Source organism: Pteropus alecto, unplaced genomic scaffold (assembly GCF_000325575.1).
Source record: "Pteropus alecto unplaced genomic scaffold, ASM32557v1 scaffold42, whole genome shotgun sequence".
NCBI classification, from domain to species: Eukaryota; Metazoa; Chordata; class Mammalia; order Chiroptera; family Pteropodidae; genus Pteropus; species Pteropus alecto.
This window is the reverse complement of record NW_006434825.1, coordinates 15,914,890-15,936,386: the sequence shown is the minus strand read 5'-3', so window position 1 is coordinate 15,936,386 and position 21,497 is coordinate 15,914,890. Positions and strand designations below refer to the sequence as shown.

The following is a 21,497-nucleotide window of genomic DNA, read 5'->3' as shown; positions in this document are numbered from 1 at the left end:
ATAAGCATGTCCCAAATATTGCATGGGACATACTTATACTGACATATTTATACTAAAAATTATTCACAGGTACCTAAAATTCAAATTTAACTGGGTGTCTATATCTTACCTGGTAACTCTAGTTGGGATTCTAATGGAATTTGATTAAATTTACATTTAATTTTGGGAGAACTGACAAATATTCCGATCTTGTTTGGAGGCATTTTAATAAGATTTTATAGTTTTCTTCATATAGGTCCTTGGCTTTTCTTGTTATGTTTATTCTTAGATATTATATAGGTTTTGTCAATAGTGAATAGAATTTTTTGTTTCTGCTTCTAGGTGCTTACTGCTGAAAGAAAAACAATTGATTTTTGTATATCTGTCTTGCATCCAGCCACTTACTAAATGATCTTGTTGATTCTAGTAGTTTATTTTGCTTTTCTCTAGAGCCTTTTGAAGTTTTCTATGTATGAAGTAAATCAGCAACAGCCAAATGAGATAGTTTTGTCTTTTCCCCCAGTATTTATGCCAAATATTTAATTTTCCTGTTTTGTTGTATTTGCTAAAGTCACTAAGAAAGTGTTCAATAATAATAGTGATAATGAACATCCTTGCCTAATTCCTGATTTTAATTGATATGGTTTTAGTGGTTTATTACAAGATAACATTTGCCTCTTGATTTTGGTTAATTTTCTTCACTCAAGTGTTTTTCCCTATTCCTCTTTTCCTGTTAGAGTTTTTGTTGAGAATGTCTGCTGAATTTTAGCAATGACTTTTCAGTATGTATTAATATGATCACATGGTTGTTCTTCTTTAATCTGTTAATGTAATGATTATATTGAAATGTACTACTCTTGCATTCTTAGATTAAATTCTTTTTGTCTTGCTGTTATTATTCTTATGATACACTCCTCACTTATTTATTCAAAACCTTACGAAACACCATAATCTCCTTCTGCCTACTTATATGTTATCAGTATAAGATATGTATGGAGATAGTACACATCAAACCGTTAACTTTGGTTTTCTTTGATGGAAAGAGAAGAATGAGAGAGGATGGGTGGGAAAAGATTATTAAATTGTTCCGTATATAACACTACATTGATTGGTTTATTATGAATAATATTACTTTTATAAATAAAAAATTGAATGAATTACTAAAAAATCCTTTGCTGTATTTTACACACACACACAGATACACACACAAACACCACACCACATCTATGTCATAGAGTCATAGGGTTCTAAGTGACCTGGCAATCACTTCCTTTATTTACTTCAGGTCTCTGCTCAAAAGTCACCTTCCCACTGTCAACTGGCATTCTTTATTTCCCCTACCCTGCTTTATTCTTCGCTACAAGGCTTATCAACATCTGACATGCTATATATTTTGTTGATTTATTTTTTGGTAATCTGCTTCCTATTCCTAGAATGTAGCCATCACAAGAGTAGGAACTTTGGCTTTCTCTATTGCATTCCCAGCTCACAGAAAAGTGCTCAGGTTATACATGGGGCTTGATAATATTTATTGAAATAAGTGCATGAAAGGACGGCAGAGAAATATGACCACTGTGGCACACACCAAGAATCAAAGAGGTACAGCCCATACTCTGGGGGCACACACAAGTAGGATGGAGCTGACATGAGGCTCTGGAAATGAAGATGGTCAGTGCGGGCCCTAAAGGAATCTTCTAAGTAGGATCTGTAGCAAGGTTCCCAAATTTCCTTTGGTTACTAGCGTGTGGATTTAGAAGATGCTTGATGGAAATTAGATTGAGATGTAAATATTTTGTGGCTTTGTGAACAGTGAGAAAAGCCCTCTGACATGCTTCTGGAAGACACCAGGACAAGTCCATCACCCAAGTTTGCTCCTGACGTACACAGGAGGCGTTGGTCCCACTCCCTTCCCCTATAGGTTACGCCAACTCTAAATGTTAACCAACAAGGCAGCCTTACCGATGAGGAGACAACTGAAGTTGAGGTGTGATTTGTTCAGATTGATGAGAGGGTCAGAGGCTTTGCCTACCAGCAGGAAAGGGACTGTGATGTTGTGTTCGGGGATTAAGAAAGTCCAGAATGCTTCCGTGATGTCCAGATGGGAAGGCGTGAACTGGAAGACAATCTAAGAAGACAGTTTGGAACAGAGTGGTAAGAGACGCTCCTGTTTATTTACCCTGTGTGCCCTCGGAGGCTTGTCAGCACTGAGGTTTATGATGGCTGACATTACCAGATCATCACTACCTTTCTAACCTCTCTGAAGGGCATGTACAATTTGGCTCTTCCAGCAACATCAATGTGTTTGCTGTTTGCTCACAGGTCTTTCTAAGGGGACGTACCCCATCCACATTCTCTGTTGGCCAGGCTGCCGTATTTCATGTATTTGGATGGTATGTAGACATAGAGAGATTTAGATAGATATTTGGAATTTTGACTTTCACCAAAAAGTTTGGGAGAGTTGGCAACCCTGGGGTCCACTTGTCTGTGTGGTAGTCATCTGCCGGAGCACTGTGGCCAGCCAGTTCTGGTGCCCAGCATTACCTGTCATTGTTCCCTGGGCCTGCTTCCTTCCTTTGTAGGACCTTCATGAAAGCACCTGAATTTGTAATTTCTGTTTCACAGATTTATTTCTGCCTCCAAGATTCTCTGCAGGACTTATAGGACACGGGGACTGCAGATCTGTTTTGAGCAGCGAGTTCATATTTCGTTAAGTCTGATCCCTTAAACTATATCACTATGTCAACAACAGGACTAAGAGATGGGACATGATTCCCTTTTTTGGTCTTGCCCTTTGGCCTGACCGAGTGAAGACACATCTGTGTCCTTTCACTGCTGTCAGTCCTTCGGACAAAAATAATGCTTCGATTCATGTCAACGCCTAGAGTCTTCAGGCGTTGGTGTCCAGCTCCCCTTTCCTGCTTTAATAATCTAATTTTTCAAAACTGCAAATACCAGAGGTCTCTTTTTCTCACGGCCAACCAAGAGAGCTCAGGTCTGTCTCGTTCATGAGGACTGCCTAACGCATATAGTAGTTTTATTTAGAAGATGCTTGATGGAAATTAGATTGAGATGTAAATATTTTGTGGCTTTGTGAACAGTGAGAAAAGCCCTCTGACATGCTTCTGGAAGACACCAGGACAAGTCCATCACCCAAGTTTGCTCCTGACGTACACAGGAGGCGTTGGTCCCACTCCCTTCCCCTATAGGTTACGCCAACTCTAAATGTTAACCAACAAGGCAGCCTTACCGATGAGGAGACAACTGAAGTTGAGGTGTGATTTGTTCAGATTGATGAGAGGGTCAGAGGCTTTGCCTACCAGCAGGAAAGGGACTGTGATGTTGTGTTCGGGGATTAAGAAAGTCCAGAATGCTTCCGTGATGTCCAGATGGGAAGGCGTGAACTGGAAGACAATCTAAGAAGACAGTTTGGAACAGAGTGGTAAGAGACGCTCCTGTTTATTTACCCTGTGTGCCCTCGGAGGCTTGTCAGCACTGAGGTTTATGATGGCTGACATTACCAGATCATCACTACCTTTCTAACCTCTCTGAAGGGCATGTACAATTTGGCTCTTCCAGCAACATCAATGTGTTTGCTGTTTGCTCACAGGTCTTTCTAAGGGGACGTACCCCATCCACATTCTCTGTTGGCCAGGCTGCCGTATTTCATGTATTTGGATGGTAGGTAGACATAGAGAGATTTAGATAGATATTTGGAATTTTGACTTTCACCAAAAAGTTTGGGAGAGTTGGCAACCCTGGGGTCCACTTGTCTGTGTGGTAGTCATCTGCCGGAGCACTGTGGCCAGCCAGTTCTGGTGCGCAGCATTACCTGTCATTGTTCCCTGGGCCTGCTTCCTTCCTTTGTAGGACCTTCATGAAAGCACCTGAATTTGTAATTTCTGTTTCACAGATTTATTTCTGCCTCCAAGATTCTCTGCAGGGACTTATAGGACACGGGGACTGCAGATCTGTTTTGAGCAGCGAGTTCGTATTTCGTTAAGTCTGATCCCTTAAACTATATCACTATGTCAACAACAGGACTAAGAGATGGGACATGATTCCACTTTTCTGTCTTGCCCTTTGGCCTGACCGAGTGAAGACACATCTGTGTCCTTTCACTGCTGTCAGTCCTTCGGACAAAAATAATGCTTCGATTCATGTCAACGCCTAGAGTCTTCAGGCGTTGGTGTCCAGCTCCCCTTTCCTGCTTTAATAATCTAATTTTTCAAAACTGCAAATACCAGAGGTCTCTTTTTCTCACGGCCAACCAAGAGAGCTCAGGTCTGTCTCGTTCATGAGGACTGCCTAACGCATATAGTAGCCACTCAAGAAATACTTGCTGATGAATGCACCCTTAGGCCGTTCTCCCTAACTCTATCTCTGGCCTATGGCACACTTGCTGTTCGGAGACAGACAGAATGATTAAAGCCCTGGGTCGAGTGGTCCTCGTTCACGCACACACCTCAGCTTTCTTTTCAGGGTGGATGAAGCCTTTCTCTGTCAGGCATGTGAAGGCTGGAGGGTTCTGGAGACTTTCCATTTCTTCAGAGACCCAGCAGAAGGAGTAGGTGCTAGTGGTTGGGTTCAGGATTGTAAAAGTCCTGGTCAAGGGTGAAGAATTGAAAGCAGAGAGAGGGGGTTGAGGATTAAGTGAAACGTTCTTAGGATCTGCCCTAACACAGCCCCGCTATGTGGGAATCAGAACCGTTTCAGACACTCCGTTACTGTAGAAATGAAAACTACATCTCACTTGGGGGTGTAAAGTATGGCCGGAGTACTGGACTTTGGAATAACGATGATGTCAAGGGCCCTTCTGTCCTAGTGATCCTCTGTGGTCAAGGTGGTGGTCAGAGATTATATTTTTATGCCTTCCAAATTTCTCCTAGTGTCAAAACTAAGGAGACAGAATTCAGCTTCCTTACTGTGGGAGTTCTCTTAGGCCCCAGGATATCAAGCCTGCTTCTAGGAACCCACCTAGCTTGTTTCTCTGAATTCCCCCTCTGAGTTCTTTAGAAGGGCTGACTGATAGGAATTCAACTGATGCAAACTTAAGCAACTCACCGGAGATTCTTCCCTCCTATGCCCACACTGGTGAATTCAATCACCCGGGTGTTTGGATCCACAGCCCCACCGCTAGGCCCGCGGAGATCCGGGTTGCGCCGATGACCACTGATGTAGTCCGAGTCTTTCAGGTCAAAATGGCAAAAGGGCAAGCAGCTCCGCCCTTTTGCTGACAAGACCGGGCCTCGCTCTCCAGGCGGCAGGTTGGGAATCCTGAGAGGATAAGATTATTTTAATTTTTTAGTTTTAATCAATTATTGCTTTCTTAGTTGGTCAGAAATGAATATTACATCCTCCAGAATGTGAGCTCCATGAGAACAGAGGCTGAATCTGTCTTTGTCAATAACATAACCTCAGTGCCTTGAATAGTACATGATGCATAGTAGGTGATCATTAATAATTGTCGAGTGGATGGATGAATGTATGAACGGGCTGCGTCTGAGGAGCCTGGATTCTGGTTCCTTCTGTATACCTAAGTATGGCCTCAGGTTACTGCCTCCATCAGTGATCGGAAAATCTCCCTGCTGTAAGATGAGCACCGAGGCTTCGCCTGCGGGCCCTCTCATAGGCAGCCCGTGGATATAAAAAGTGATATAGAAATCCTAAAAATGTGTCCTGAGCTCCCAGGAGAAAGTGGACAGGATGTGAGCAGACTTCCAGCACCAGCTCTAAGCTTAGGTGGCCCAGGTGTGGGAGGGGTCCCTGCAGGGTAACTGTGGGGTTTCCAGGAGGCTCATCTGGCTCTTCCGCCCAGGCCGTGGGTAAGGCAGGCATTCTCCAAGGAGCTTTTCTGTGAGTGGGCACCGCGTCAGGGACTGTCACTGCCAGCGGTTATTGGATTAGCTTTTTTCTCACTGGGCCTGGGTCCCATCTATTCCTCACCTACTATGTACCACGTCTACCACCTAATGTTTGCTGTGCTTATTGTGTGCCAGGTTCTGTTCTAAGCTTCACTGAATTATCTTCAGTGACAACTCCAGAAGGTGGACATTGTTATTTGAATTTTAAAGTTAAGGAAGCCCAGTCTCAGTAAAGGTATAAGAAAGCTTTCCCAAGTTCTTGCTTGTCACAGGACTGGACTGGACCTGGCTGTCAAGCATTCTGTTCCCCCGTGGACTTTTGTATGTGACCAGGAAGGGAGAGGTGGGCTGGACGAAGAGTCTAGACAGGGTTGATGAGCAATACAAAGGACCGAATTCTCCTTGTTCTCTAAAGGCTGGCCCCTGTGACTCCTTCCGAAGGGAAATGTGTCCGTTTGGGCTGTGCAGGGGTCTAGGGCTGGACAGAATGGTGGTAGTGGTGGGATAGAAGAGGGACAGGAACTGCAGAGCTTTGTTCTGGGGAGCACATCTTACTGGCAGGAAAGATTGCTCTCGAAGTCTCCGACCTCCAATGGGGAGAATTTCACTTTGATCTTCTGAGTCTTCCCCATAGGCACGACGCCCGAGGTAGGCTCCACAGAGAAGGACTGTGAGAGAGCTTCGTTCCAGTGGTCCACAGCGCTCTCCAGAGTGCTGCCTGTGAGCAGTGTCCCCTGGCTCAGTTGCTCTTTTTGAGAGGAACCTGGGGGCAGACAGAGGGCCAGGGATACTCTGCACTTGCGCTGGGAGGACAAGGAGAAGGAGGTCCACTCATGGGCCCTTAGGGACCCTCCATGGGTTGTTTCTGTGGGCTCACCTCTTCTGGCAGATACTTAACTTTGGACAGTAGGAGTAAGAAATTGACTCATACCTCTCACAGGCAACTCATGAAAAATACTTCAATTAATTCCATCAAGTTTTCAAATCTGTTTCCTTTTGGCTCAAGGGAGTGGGTCAAACAGATGTCTTTTGCCTCAAAAACGATGGGCTGGGAACATCATTTTTGGAGGATCACTTTTTTAAAGTAGGAGTTCACAACCTGGGAGCCCATGGATAAGGCTCCATTTGGAAGGTGTGAGAATCTCCAAAAGTGAAGCAGTAGTAATGGATGTTTGCCTACCAAGTTATGGGCCCCTTTTGAGTGCTTCATGTATATAAACTGCAAATTGGGCATATTGTGTATTTTCCTGGGGAGCTAGTTCATAGTTTTCATCATTTCCTCCAAGAGTCTGTAATCACCTAGAAGGTTAAGATCCAAAAGAAAAGATTCTTAGAGATGTGAGAGGGGGTGTTGGCCTTGTGGCAGGCCAGGGTCTAGGCTACAGGAGGGCAGAGGTCAGCTCTTGAGTTTCTCAGGCTCTGCATATGTCAAGAGGCCTCTGCTCTGCTTCTCCTTAGCTACTTAGGAGGCCATGGGAGCAGTGCTCGCTTTTCCAGGAACGAAGCTCTTCTACTTATTGGGGACTAAGCTCGAACCCTGGTTTTTACCTGGCATCGTATTTACCTTGGTTATCCGGCATGACAAAGCTGACAGCCTTTGCCACCTCTTCTAGGTTCCAGCTGAATTCCAGCTGCACATTTCCTGAATTAATCAGTTCAAACCTACAAATAGATCAGGGAATGGATTGGAGAAATGTGTTGCGGATGATTTTTGTCCTGTCTGCACATCATCTATACTGTTATTTAACTTTTTAAAGTCACTTTGTTACTTAAATCTTTCTTCAAAAGGCAAGTTTTAAGCAATTTATTCTGAGATAATGCAATTGATGTGTCAATCATATTTCCTTCTAAGACCCATAAAATAGGTACATAGCTATTAACAGTAAAAATATCCAAATATTTAGCACTTAAAATCATCTTGTATATCACAGGGACCCTATACAATGAGCTCTCAGAATGCATCACGGTAATCTTGAAATTCCCATGAGAGAGGAAACAAAAATCTATTTCACGTGATGGTACTATCCTGGGGTGCAAATTCCATAGCCCTTCCCTTCCTGAATCACTTCCCATCAGAAACAATGTCCCTGTCATCAGAAATCATCTGACCCCTTCCTGAGATGCCTTTACTGGCTGAGACACAGACTCATCTCAAATTCTGCCTAAGTTTTCCTGCTCTAATACAAGAACTGGGAGATAGAAGCTTTTTCCGGAATCACTATGAAACTTGATCACAGACAGTGACAGCAGGAGCGTGAAGCCTCTCAATACAAGAAAATGATTGTGCAAGAGGAAAAAAACAGACATGCTCTTCCTTGTTTTAGGGGAGTAGTGAAAGTTGAGAGTTTGTGGGGGATAGGTAAGGGGTGGAGTTTGGGGATTAGAGCTCCATGATCCCATCCAGGTAGACCATGCATTGACCTCAGGGGCTTGTATTTATTGTGTGAATTTGTGAGTACTGGTCTTCATCCTAAAGAAAATTTTTATCAAGTAGAGAAATCTTAATGGCACAAGATAGTTTTCATAAAAAGAAATCTTGGTTTAGGTCAGGGGTTGGCAAACTTTTCTAAAGGGCTAGATCGTAAGATTTTTTGGCTTTTCATGCTGTAGGTCCCTGCAGCAACTACTCACTCTACTGCTGCAGGGTGGATGCAGCCACTGACAATACAGAAATGCCAACAAAACTATTTACAAATATAGGTAGCTAGCTGTAACGTAGGCAAGAGAACTAAAATATCAAATCAAGCTGCATTCGGAGATTGCAACCTGCTGATCAGCCCTGTAGCCAGGCCGGGAGGACCCCTGCAGAACAAAGGAAGATTTCTGTTAGGATTGCTAACAACCCATTTCCCACACCAGTGAAGGGGAAACAGGAACAACAGTCTTCAAGTGGCTACCCTACTCAAATAAAATCGTTCATTCCCTATGGCTAAAACCATAGGGAACCTAAGGATTAAAGGCTGGGAACCGCCAGCAGGCCTCTCATGCTATACTCTTCTCCTTCCTCACTGTATGCCCATATCACAGGAAAGGAGTAAACAAAGTCTTTAAACTGTAACTCACAGGAACTAAAGAATGATATATAAACTCCATCCCCCACACTCAGGGCTTTTTTTTCTTTGTCTTGGGTTTTTGACTTTGCTTTCTCTAGTCTTTGCTTTTCCCCTTCTTTAATAAACTTTCCTTTTGACCCTAACTTTGACGTGCATGTTGAATTCTTTCTACATTCTCCGCCAAAGAACCCTCTTCGCTCAGGACAGGGCTTGGTCTTCCCCATATCCTGCATCAGCTGGATTTGGTCCCGGGCCATAGTTTGCTGATCCCTGCTTTAGGTAAAATGGGCATCAGCAAAAGATCCCACTTCCTATCTTATGTCTTTGGTTCTATAATAATTTGAGAGGACACTTTCAGTGCAAATGAAAATGAGTTGAACAAATTAATAACGAATTTTTGAAAAGTAGAAATGTCAGTGGTTTACATTTTTTGTGTTTGTAATTCTCAAAGATTAGTCACAGGCCCTCTCTCTTTGTCTCTGTATATGTTGCTTTCTCTGCCTAAAAGGTCTTTTTTTTTCCTACTTCTTTACCTGGATACCTTCTATTTGTTCTCCAAAATTAAGCTGGGGCACCACTTTGTCTGGGAAGCCTTCCCTGACACTCTTCCATATCTTGGTCTGCTTTAGGGCCTTGGCCTTCATACAGAGGACACCATGCTGCAGCCATCAGTTCACCTGTTTTCACCCATTCCCCCACCCCTAACTCTAGACCATGAGCTCTGAGGGTAGGACCTCTGGCATCTTTGTATCCCTGCATCTGAGCATGGGTGAAGGATTAACATAACTCTTTCTCCTTGTAAAGACAATGTGGATTTGAACTAACTTTCTAGCATTGTTTCCCTGGAAAATAAAGAAGAAATGTCAGCTATGTAATTAGGCACCATTGTTTCTAGTAAAAATGACCCCTGCTTGGTAAATAGTATTTGGTCTGGGAGGAATGATGGTTATCTGGAGGAAAGCCATAGTTTTGAGTTCTCTTGAGCATAGAGGCTCTTGTAACTGGGCATTTTCCCTGCAGGCATCCTGGAAGCTATACTTTTGGGGTGGTTATGAGAAATGTTAGCTTCTGTTGGTCATGGGGCTTCTAATCTAATGGACCCCATCCCCACTAGTGTAGATATTGTCTGAGCTGTCCTCGCCCGGGGGACCGACAAGAAGTTCCTGAGTGGCAGTGGACTGCTGCAAAGATTACTCCCACTGAAGCTAACTGCCTGATGCCACCTTCCTGGTTGACTGTGTTTCCCAGCCTATAATTTGATTTCAAGTGTGAACTTCAATTGCTTTGTGGGTCTGAATGTTTTATTGAACCCTTGAAGACACTTTGGTGCATGTTACTTAGACGATGCATGGTATATACTGTTAAAGACACTAAATAAATGTTTGGTGAATGATGAAATGAAAGAGCTTCTCTGGTGAATGCCAGAGGCTTTTGAGGACTCACTCAAACACTCGGGTTTGGTAAACTAGCGTTTCCTTAAAGCGCACATCACTTGTTTGGCACTTGTATGAGGCGAAATCCACGTTTGCACTGATCTGAAGCTGCAGTTCTCGATAGTTTTCTTCCAGTATTGAGTGAGCAGGCTCAGGATCCATCTCTACCACCTGTAACAAAGGCAGCTGTGTCCTCAGAGATGCAGAGCCAGCTATCCCACAGGGATAATGGGAGGGATAACACAGTATTTTATTCTACTTATGCAAATTAATACCAACTCACAAACTCAAGTTCCAGAATAGATGATTAAGGCAAATCAAAAATGACTCACAAATAGGAAAGGAAATAAGACATTACTGAGCACAGACTGCATAGACATGAGTGTTGGGTTCAGATGGACTCCAATGAAGGTAGGAGAAAGAAAATCATACAGATAGAGACAGATATTAATAAAATAGAAAATAAATCTAGAACAGAAAGGACTAAGAAAGCCAAAAGTTGTTTATTTGAAACAATTTAAAAAACCTTTGGTGAGACTAATCAAGAAAAAAAGGAAAAAATACAAATAATCATTATCAGAAACAAAAAGGGATCTACAGCCATGCTACCCTGAACAAGCCCGATCCTGTCTGATTTCGGAAGCTAAGCAGGGTCGGGCCTGGTTAGTACTTGGATGGGAGACCACCTAGGAAGACCAGGTGCTGTAGGTGTAGGCGTTAAAAAAAAAAAAGGGGATTGTAAGCTGACAAGTTCCTTGCAATCTGTGAGGTCAACCAAGGGTTGCCTTGCCTAAAAAAAAAAAGAAAGAAAAAAGAAACGAAAAGGGGACATTACTATAGATCTTATAGATTTAAACATATGATAAGAAAATATTATGAATAATTTTATGAAAATACATGACAACTTAGTTGAAGGGCAAATTCCTAGAAAAATTATTTAATAAAATTGACTCAAGAACCAATAAAAAAACCTGAAGAATCCTAATACTGTTAAAGAAACCAAATGATAGTAAAAAAAATCTTAAAGACCAAAATAAATAGAATGATATACCTTTTTAATGAAAAGGATGAATTGATATAAAATTGTCAGTTCTTCCTGAACTGATTTATAGATGTAATCTAATTCCAATCAAGTTTCCATCAGGGTTTTCATAGTACAGTTGACTCTTAAACAATGCAGGGGTTAGGGACATAGAATCCCCATGCAGTCAAAAATCTGTGTGTAACTTTTGACTCTCCCCAAATTTAATTACTAATAGCCTATTGTTGACCAGAAGCCTTAGTGATAACATTAACAGTCGATTAACACATATTTTGTATTCTATAGGTATTATATACTGTATTCTTATAATAAAGTAAGCTGAAGAAAAGAATGTTATTAAGAAAATCATAAAGAAGAGAAATACATTTACAGTATTTATTTGAAAAAATCCACATCTATGTGGACCCACACAGTTCAAACCCACATTATTCAAGGGTCAGCTGTACTTGCTAAATGAATTCCAAAATCATGTAGAAAAATAAAGGGCCAAGAATAACAAAAACACTTCAGAACAAAACAGTGTGGAGGAGGGACTTCCTCTCTAGGTATCAAGGCTGACTATGAAGCTATAGAAATTAAAGCAGTGTAAAACTGGCACGGGGATAGAAAAATCAGCAATAAAGTAGAATATAGAGACAGGAGACATTCTAGGCACATATAAAATTAAGATGACAAGGGAGGCATGGCAGATCAGTAGGGAACAGAAGGATTAAACAAAAAAGAGATTTGGCAAGATTAGTTATCTAGATGGAAAAATATGAAATTGGATCTTTGCCTCATACTATGCATAAAAGCCAGGCGGGCCAAGGGCTTAAATATCAAAAGCAAACCTATTTAACATAAAGAAAAGAAAAAGTGAATATTTTTCTTCTCTGTTAGGGAAGAGTTTTAAACATAAGACACAAGGAGAAATAATTATGAGGAGAGATGAACAATTTTGTTCATCAAAAGAGACATTAAAGAAAATGAAAAGATGAGTTATAAATTTGGTGAAGACATTTTCAGAAAAATAAGAACAGTAGAGTTTATAAAAAATAAAATAACTCATACAAAGACAAGCAGCATAATTAAAAATGGGCAAAAGGCATTTATATAAGAGAGAACTTGCATGGCCAATGACCATATGAAGAAATATTCAACTTTATTAGTGATGAAGAAATGCAAAATACGCCCCAAAAGAAACCATTTCCTATACATTTAAATGATAAAAATAAAAAAGGCTGACAATGCCACATATTGGAGAAAATGTGGATCAGTAAGATCTCTGCTAGCTGAAGTATAAATTGGTACTGCAGTTTGGAAATGCTTAGGTGTTATCCTGGAAAGTTGAACATTTACATACCTATGATTCAGCAATTCCACTTCTAGGAATATAAATTCTTGCAAATGAATCTGATGTGACATGAACAGTAATGCTCACAGAAACACTGTCCATGATAGCAAAACCATAAATAACTTTCAAAAGAAAAATGGATGGTAAATAATAATGGAATTTTATATAGCAGTAAAATAGGTGTACTCTAACCACATGCAATAATGTGCACGAGCACAAGCAATAACCTTTTAAAAAATAAAGTTAAAAACTACATCTAAACGGTATGCCTTTTAGAATGCACAGGTTAAAAAAAGAAGTAAAAGATAACATTCAAGGAAATGAGCAAATAAGATTCAGGATAGCAGTGATTACCTTTAGGAGGGAGGCAGGGGGATGGAATGGCTGAAAACCATACAGGTTATCCATGTTCTACTTCCTGTGTTGTGTGTGGGTTCATCTTTGTCTATGATATTATTAAAAAGAAATCAACCAGGAATAATTAAAAGAGGGCTATGCATGGACCAAAGATGAGATTCTGTCATTAACCAAAGATTAGAACTAATCTAATTCTGGACACACAGGGTAAAATGGAAAGAACTAAAAGATTAGTCATGACATTTTTAAAAAAGAAAAATGTGGGAGGACATGTTCAACTAGGTATCGAGACTTAATCTAAAGCTCTACCAATTAAAATGTGTGGTTCGTGTGGCACATGTAGTGTGGATGGAGTGCTTGGAAGTCCGGTTTGCATTTCTGACATCAAGATTGAGTGAAATGGCAACTCTTCCTTTTTCTATGAAAGAAGGAAATGATGACACACTGAACTCGAGAGCAGTAGGCACCCAGGAAGGGCAGACCTGATCCAATCTGTGCTTGAAGTCCCTACTCACTTTTCGTTTTGTAGTTAAAGTCCCAGGCATGTTTCTGTGTGCGTCCACCCACTTGACTGTGCGCATGCGGTCATCCCAGTCATGAACCTGGTCTGCAGGGAGCTGAAACACGATCTTGGAGAGCTTACACTTGACCCCCATCTTCTTCAGGTTGATGGGCATGTCTGACTTCATTGTCACCACTATGTCCTTGGAGCACCCAGGGTGGAGGTGGCCAATCTGGGGAAGAACATGGTATTAGTATTTTTGTGAATTCACTATTGAGGGCTCTTGCTCCCTGATGGTGACATTCTAGAGGAGGGGTAGAGCGATAAGTCTTGCTAAAAAGTGCATCGTTCAAGCCCATATATGTAGATTGTCTTAAAAGTGTACAAAAGTGTCTTATGCAGAAAACCCCACATATGTACCATGTGTGTATATCTATACACTCCGTACATATCATATCATACATAAATACATATACGTATATGATATATATGATAGTCCTTTCATGTTTCTGATAAAAATGCTTTCTTCTGTAAAGTGAAGGGAGAAGATAGCTTAGTAATCCTACCGGCCACAAATGTGTGTGTGTGTGTGTGTGTGTGTATGTGTGTGTGTGTGTGGATATGTATGCATGAGTGTGTGTGTACGTGGGTATAAATGGACTATAAGAAGCTATCTCTGCCTACTTTTACTAATGCTTTACATCCTCCCAGAAAGCAAAACTTCCTCTTGATAGCACTCGAAGACTTAAAGATAGGGTCCCCAACCCTCCTTTCTCTATTCCCCTAGAGTTCTGTGTTTGAATAGACTTGGTGGCTGAAACAGAGCAGGAGGCAGTGGATATATATATGAGTATATCCAGTGTCCTGGGAACTCAGAAATGAACTGTCTATAAAGAGCGACTACTGGCTGGAGGCTAGGATGGGCTATCATGTTGACCTAGGCCTTGGTCAATGTCCAGCTTTGGTCAGCAATTCACAAAATGTGTGCCATGAGATGCTAAAAGGGTTATAACATTCCCAGTAAAACACGGTTAACTAGAATCTTTAAGAGAAAGACATAACTTGCAACATTTTCTAAATCTCAGTTGTCCACAGAACCCGCCACCCGCATTTTAGCTTTTAATGAACCACTTTTGTAGGAATAACATTTGAAGAACACACACCCAGGGGGCGACAGGTCTACACTCTGGGATGGGAAGACTGAGACCTGTTTTCATCCATAGGCTTCCATAGGATTCCTCAACATCAGCCTAGCAACAGTCTTGGCAGACCTCGTTCTCTGCTCTCAGGCCAGAGGGGACCTGAACAGTGTTTCCTGCTACCAGGTCTGAGTGAGGGATGGTTCCAGCTTTAGATTCATGCATCCTGTCCCTTGTAGCCATGGGAATGGACTGACAAAAAAACTGGGGTTGGCGGAGGCCTAAGGGAGTCCAGAAAACAGTGAATGCCTTTCACTTACCTGTGGTGAAAAGGAAATTGTAGCTAAAAGGGGCCATTCAAACCGTATCACATTCACTTGGCTGTGGTTAGTGACTGTGAAGCTCACATTATAGCTGTTTCCAATGTGGCAGTCCCCGAACTGGATGTGGTCCACCAGAGCAGCTAGGGGACAGAAGCAGAAGGCCGGTGAGCCCTCCCTGGCCACCTCCTAGTGCTCACTTCCCCACAGAGGCAGCATCTGAGGGACACTGTGCCTCACCCTCATGCAACCCCAACCTCCTTGGACGGTTGTGCTGGAAAAACCTGGAGTCCTGAGCAGTTAGCTTTGCTTCGTTGGTGAGTCAGTCTACTTATCCAACCAACCATCCATCCATCCATCCATCCATCCATCCATCCATCCATCCAAAGTCTGTCTATCCATCCACCTTGGCCCTCACTTCCAAGAGAAAACATAGGCCCCCAACTCCATTTGTTTGTTGAAACAATACTACTGACAAAATACAGGAGTGCCCATTAAATTTGAATTACAGATAAATGATGAGTAATCTTTAGCGTAAGTATGTCCCATGCAATATTTTGGGATGTACTTAAACTAAAAAATAACTCATCATTTATCTGAAATTCAGATTTAAGGGGGAATTCCTGTATTCTGACTTCATAAATCTGGCAACCCTATTATAAGTATGAACTTTGACTTCTGAACTAGGGTTCACTGCTGGCTCCTGCTTGACCTCTGGCGAGAGATGTCACCCCGTAGCCACAAACAGGGGTGAGACACCAGATACGTGAGGAGCACCGATTTTAACCCATGTTGCCCAATGCTACTGCCCAATGCTACATTCCAAGACTATAGTTAAACTCCTAGAAAAACTGTGAGACTGTGTTTATAGTTTACTTCAGAGCAATTAGCCATACAATTAGGGTGCTTAGCAAATGCTTTTTGATAATAACGATGAAGTAAATTTTCTCATACCCCAAAGAGTATAGGTAACCAAATGAAGCTGCAACACTTGATATACGGTGGAACAGTGTGTCAAATTGGAATTTGAGTTCAAACCTTAAGCTCCCTAAGGGCAGAGACTCCTATTACTTTTTGGAACTCCAGGGCTCAGCGTAGTACCTGACACATGCATACTGATGTGCCATAAATATTCCTTGAGAGGACACATGAATGAATGCAGTGACGGAGCCAGGCATGACAGAGCATACAGTGATGAAGAGGAGATTCTGTCCTAAATCCCCAAGAAGCTAGCTGACTTGTTATTTAAGTTTCACTCTCATTTAAAATGAGACACCAGTCGTCAACACCTCACTGCTGCTCCTCCCACCTGCCACCAAGTCTTCCACAGGGTTTTCTTCGATCATCTCAGAGGTGTCTGAGGTCTTCTGGCTGGTGGCGGAAGCCGCCAGCCTGTGGATGTTGTCTAATGTGATGTCGTCCTCATAGCCCTCTCCCACCATGTGGATGACTGTGTCTTCATACTGGTTGTTGATCACTGACAAGTGGATGATGCCTGTTATCCTCCCAACCTTTTGGGAGTGGAAAATAACATCAAATTCAGCTGTGTTTCCAGGAGGAACAACCAGGGAGGCCGTGTGAGCTTTCTTTGCTGCAAAGAAAAGAGAGAAGAATCATTTAGAACCAGTTTAAAGGAAGATGCATCCGTAAAGACCCTGACTGAAGGGAAAGCGGACCTAGTGTGGGAATGAGCATTGCGTAGAGTAGCCATTGGTAACAAGACTGGGCCTTCTTTTCTGGCTGGGTCCTGAGTCCTCTAATAAAACAGCACTGGGACCCACTGTCCTCTAGAAGCCACTCTCTCCCAACTTACCTTTGGCATGGGGTTTGTTTTCTTCTGTAATGTAGATGTAGGAGGTAGTGGGCCTCCCTTTCAGGGAGAAGACGCCTAGCTGGTCCTGCAGGTCAACATGCAGCTGGCAGAAGGAAAGCGGGACTGAGTGTTACACTTACAGGCCACTCATGAGTTTTGAGTTTGGAGTGAGATACTGCGCTGTTTGGGAACTGCCCACCCCCGCCAAAGCCACTGTGCACAGTGCCCAACTTTCTGTTTCTTATTACAAGGGAGATATAATCAATATTAGACCTAGAGAGGAAAAAAAAAATTGGAACTGGAGGCCCAGAAAGTACAGGTGACTTTACAGATCACCCAGGTAAGTACTGTTAAAATGGGGTTGCCAAGGCCTCTGATTGACAAGGGCAGTTGTAAAATACACTCTAGACTAATAAAATGGAAATGAATATTCATCATTCTATGGGGATTTGCATGAATGTGAGTTCTTAAAAACGAGTATTGCCTAGATTCTGGTGCCTTAGTGTCATGTTGAGCACCCTACCAAGATAAGAGGAAAAACAAGGTGGGCATTTGACCCACTTGGAGAAAAGGGATGTTTTCCAGACCACCAGAAGCCATATATCTGATTAAAAAAGAACTAAAGCCATATATCTAATTTGAGGTGTGAGATACCAGCAATCATTTTTAGAAGATAGTAATGCTGGCACCATCACGAACAAAATAATGTAAAAAATTAGGCACGAAGAAGGAAGAACTAGTGATATCATATAAGAAGCTACTGATATTAAAAAACATTACGTATTTAGAAATAACTTTAATAAATTGTATGGAGGAATTATATGAAAAAAATATTTACATAAAAGATCTAAATTAATGGATGGTAGAGAGCCCAAATACTCAAAAAGTAGAAATTCATCCCAAATAATTCATAGGATTCTTAATGAAATTTTTTGAGGAACATCATAAAATGATGTCTAAAGTTAAATCTGAGAGACTATAAATGCAAAAATTTTTAAGAAAAATTAGAAAAATGAGGAGCGGGTGGGCAGGAATTCACTGAACTAGATGCTAAAACGTTTATAATGCCACAGTTCTTTGCATAACCCTTACATAATTTAGCACTTTTTTTTGTAAAATAAAAACATAAAAATTCAATGTTCATTACAGAAAAAAAAGAAGACACTAAGAATACCCATAATCCTATCCACTAAGCTTAGTGCATGCAGTGTGCGCTGCCTTGCACAGTAATTGTTAGTGTATCCTGTGATCTGCTTTTAACACTCGAGGGCAGAGACCATGCCTGATTTCTCTCTGTACATCTCATGTCTCACACAGGTTAATGAATGAGGAACATCAAAGAAGAAGTCATAAATTAGGGATGGCAAGAGAGCTCATGTCTCACACAGGTTAATGAATGAGGAACATCGAAGAAGTCATAAATTAGGGATGGCAAGAGACCCCAATATCAGAAGTCTTACTTCTGAATGAATGATTTTTCTCCCTTTCCACCTCACACTTTACCCTCCCCCTCCCCCTCCACCGCAGTACCTGGGCGGGGATGGTGCCATTGTTCTTCAGGATGAGAGGTAGTTTCTCTGAATGACCAAGAAGCAGCCTCTTAAAGAGGAGCAAGGGGTTCCCAGTTTGGTTATAGAGAACTGGCCGCACGACAGTCACTCGAGGGAGGTTGCCCTCTCCCACAATATCAAACACAAGGCTTCGGTTCTTGGTCAGGTTGCTGCAGGGAACAGACAGATTGAGGTCTGTCAGCCTGGCATGGCAGAGGTGACATTCCATAGAGTGTGGCCTGCAGCCCTGTTGCAGGCCAGGTTGCTGGGGAGTTGGTACCTGGGCAAGCCATCCAAAGTAGCCTCGAAGATACACTGGTAGGTTTGCATGGCCTGTGGGGTGAAGGACACTGTGGCAAAGCCATGTGAGCGACTGGCAATGCACATCTTGTTGGGTTCCACTTCGAAGATGTCGATGATGCGAGCAACCATCTGCGGAGGGAGGGCAGGGACAGGCGTGTGCGTTAGCTACTTTGCATTTACCCAGGGCTTGCTGCTTATCTCTATCACCCTTGCGCTCTCTCCCTCCTTTACGCTCCGCAGTGGACATGTTCCATTGCCTGCACAGTCATGTCCCTGGAAGGAACAGCCTAGATACTCTGGGATCCACCTCTCAGTAGTAACTGGCTGGATTTGGCTAGACCTGTGATCTTTGACTCAAACAGATGAACTAATGCAGATCTTAGATACACAGGTATCAATCTGTCTCCTTGTCTCTCTGAACTAAATTAAGATGCCTGGAGATCATTGGTGGTTGCTCATATGGAACTGAACTAGAAGCCATGGAACTACAGAGACAGCATGAGTAAAAGACCCGTGATCCTTGAAGGATGGACAGAGCCTTTACTGGTCTTCTGAAAGCTGGATTTCAGGTGACAGTGCCAGTCCCACAGTGTTCTGGCTGCACAGTGTGTCCTGACCTCGTCTGAGATCTCTGATTCATCGGAGCAAACCTTGCTTAGTTTGGGCTATCCCAAGTGGGTTTCCGCTTCTTGAAACTCCAATGGCTTTAGTTAGGACAACCTCCCATCGCACTTATCTCTTCCCATCTGTGGCAGCGTTTTGGGAAGACTGTAGGGACCCCTGGCATGGCCTCAAAAGGACTATTCATTCTTATGGGAGGCAGATGGGATTCAAGACTATTTCTTTTTGTTCTTAATGTTCTTTCCAATGGATAGTCTGAAAATTAAGGAGGAGGAGAACATACCATGTCTGCAAACCCCCTGTTAAAATCCTTTGTTTAAAAATCAGGCTTGCTCACTTTTTAATGTTTTTAGTACAAATAGAAAGAAAGCTGCCCCTTTGTGTCTCAGATAAAGTCAGAGAGTAATGACTGGATGTCACCAGGGCCTGAGGGAAGTCATAAAATTATTAGTCTCTCAAACTCTGCCTCTTTGCAGTGGGTGACAATCCCTTGGGAATGTAGACTCTACTCTTGACTCTAGGCTAGGCCGACCCTCTTGGTGGCCTTCCCCCCACCATTGGCCATGTGAACAATGTCAGTTCTGGGGCACAAGGACCACCTGGGCCAAGATTCCATTTTTGGGCAGAGAATTAAGCAGCGGAGATGACACCAGGCAGTATTTGCAGCACATCTGACTGGAATATAAGGGCGAGTGAAACCCGTTGACTAAATCTCTGTCAGCATCCTGAACTTCCTCTTCTACTGTGAGGAAAAAAATCTCAGTATGGCCTGATTTAGAGGGGAAGGCAGCTTCTAGTCCTGTGGATCCCGAGATGAGAACTTATTATTTGCCTTGTATGTGAATGAAGCTTGGCTTTAAACCTAGCCCTATATCCCTAGGCTCCGGGACCTAGGAAAAGAATTTAGTTTTCTCGAGCCTCAATTTCCTTGACTTGAAATGGGGATAATAATACAAACTTGTTGTGAGGATGAAATGAGGCAATCCATACGAATCCTCTGGCACAGTGCCTAGCATACAGTGGGGACTCAATAAATGCTCATCATTTCACAGCCTTATAATCTAATACTCCCCAAATCTCCTGTACCAGACAAATGTATGATTTGAGGCAGCCTGCCTGAGCTGTCACTCATCTTGGCTCTCCCCATAAGGCTGCATCTATTGTAGGCACACAGTGTTTGATGGAGGAGTGAGTTGCTCATTCCTGTGTATCAGTTTATCACAGAGATACCCAGAGGAGACACCTTTTGGGACAAATGTGTGCCTATGGGAAACTGCCCAGTTTCCTCCCATAACTTCTGTCAGGGCCAGAGTGCCAGATAATCCCAACTTGTGTATAGAGGCTCCAGAGCAGGGGATTCTATGAGCTCTTTCCTGGCTTTCTGCCAACCACGGTGGGCCAGGGCAGGCCGAGGGGGCTGCTGACCTTGTTGGAGACAGGCTTAACCACAATGTTCACATCACAGGCGATCTTCCCCATGTTGCTGATCTTGAACCGAGCCTTGGCCTGATGGCCCACGAGAACATTGCTGAAGATGAACTTGTTCTCGTCCTCCACAAACAGGCCGACACTATCTATGGTCTGCAAGATGTTGTACATGTTGGTGCTGCTACAGATCTGGTGCTCCTCAAATATCAAGGCGTTATTGTCAGTCACGAAGGCTGGGGAGTGGAGGGAAGGCTGTGAGACGAGGCCTGAGGGCCCAAGTCTTGCTTCCTGTGATTTCTCCTTTGGAGGTTTGGATTCCAACAAAGGACAATCACAGAGGATGTGAGCGATGGGACAAATTCTATCTTCTTTTGTACTGCTCTTGCTGACTGCCAGACCCCAACCGTCATTTCCTCCCAATGGTAAGGAGGGGTAAGATATGGGATCTAGGGTAAGCCTAAGAAAGAAGGAGGCGTTTGGCTCACTCTGGTCCGAGGTTGCACAGCACCTATAGCTAAAGAAAAGTTCCTCAGTGCTTCACCTGAGATCTTACTGCATTAAAGGTATAGCGTGCTCTGTCACTGACCACTGTTCTCTGTGTATATGCTGCCCACAGGGAGTGACCTGGCCAAGAGCAGGATTCAGTGTTTCTGGGTCTGGTGCCATATCTCATTGATTCCCTATTCATTTGAGAACCCTGGACCAAACTCAGGAAGATGAGTTTAAAGCTGCACAGCCTCTTCTAGGTGTGCATGCTTCGTAA

The 21,497-nt window shown here is 42.8% G+C and overlaps 1 protein-coding gene and 1 pseudogene across 11 annotated transcripts in view; one reads left to right on the top strand and one right to left on the bottom strand.

Annotated features, from left to right (window-relative positions):
* The window catches only part of HYDIN (HYDIN, axonemal central pair apparatus protein), a 337,481-nt gene that overhangs the window by 26,711 nt on the left and 289,273 nt on the right, over window positions 1-21,497 (bottom strand). For 6 of the 11 annotated variants that reach the window (XM_025045274.1, XM_025045278.1, XM_025045277.1 and 3 more), the window contains 13 exons: window positions 20,732-20,967; window positions 18,663-18,814; window positions 18,363-18,552; window positions 16,833-16,935; window positions 16,329-16,610; window positions 15,020-15,162; window positions 13,574-13,792; window positions 10,337-10,497; window positions 7,405-7,502; window positions 6,396-6,603; window positions 5,041-5,253; window positions 4,442-4,580; window positions 3,227-3,392 (listed from right to left, as the gene is read on the bottom strand). In XM_025045274.1, the coding sequence (XP_024901042.1) occupies window positions 3,227-3,392; window positions 4,442-4,580; window positions 5,041-5,253; window positions 6,396-6,603; window positions 7,405-7,502; window positions 10,337-10,497; window positions 13,574-13,792; window positions 15,020-15,162; window positions 16,329-16,610; window positions 16,833-16,935; window positions 18,363-18,552; window positions 18,663-18,814; window positions 20,732-20,967 (2,310 nt within the window). Of the gene's footprint in view, window positions 1-3,226; window positions 3,393-4,441; window positions 4,581-5,040; window positions 5,254-6,395; window positions 6,604-7,404; window positions 7,503-10,336; window positions 10,498-13,055; window positions 13,147-13,573; window positions 13,793-15,019; window positions 15,163-16,328; window positions 16,611-16,832; window positions 16,936-18,362; window positions 18,553-18,662; window positions 18,815-20,731; window positions 20,968-21,497 lie in introns of those variants that run through there. The other 5 variants (XM_025045276.1, XM_025045279.1, XM_025045281.1 and 2 more) reach the window with 5 other exon arrangements.
* LOC112478253 lies at window positions 10,919-11,037 on the top strand (annotated as a pseudogene).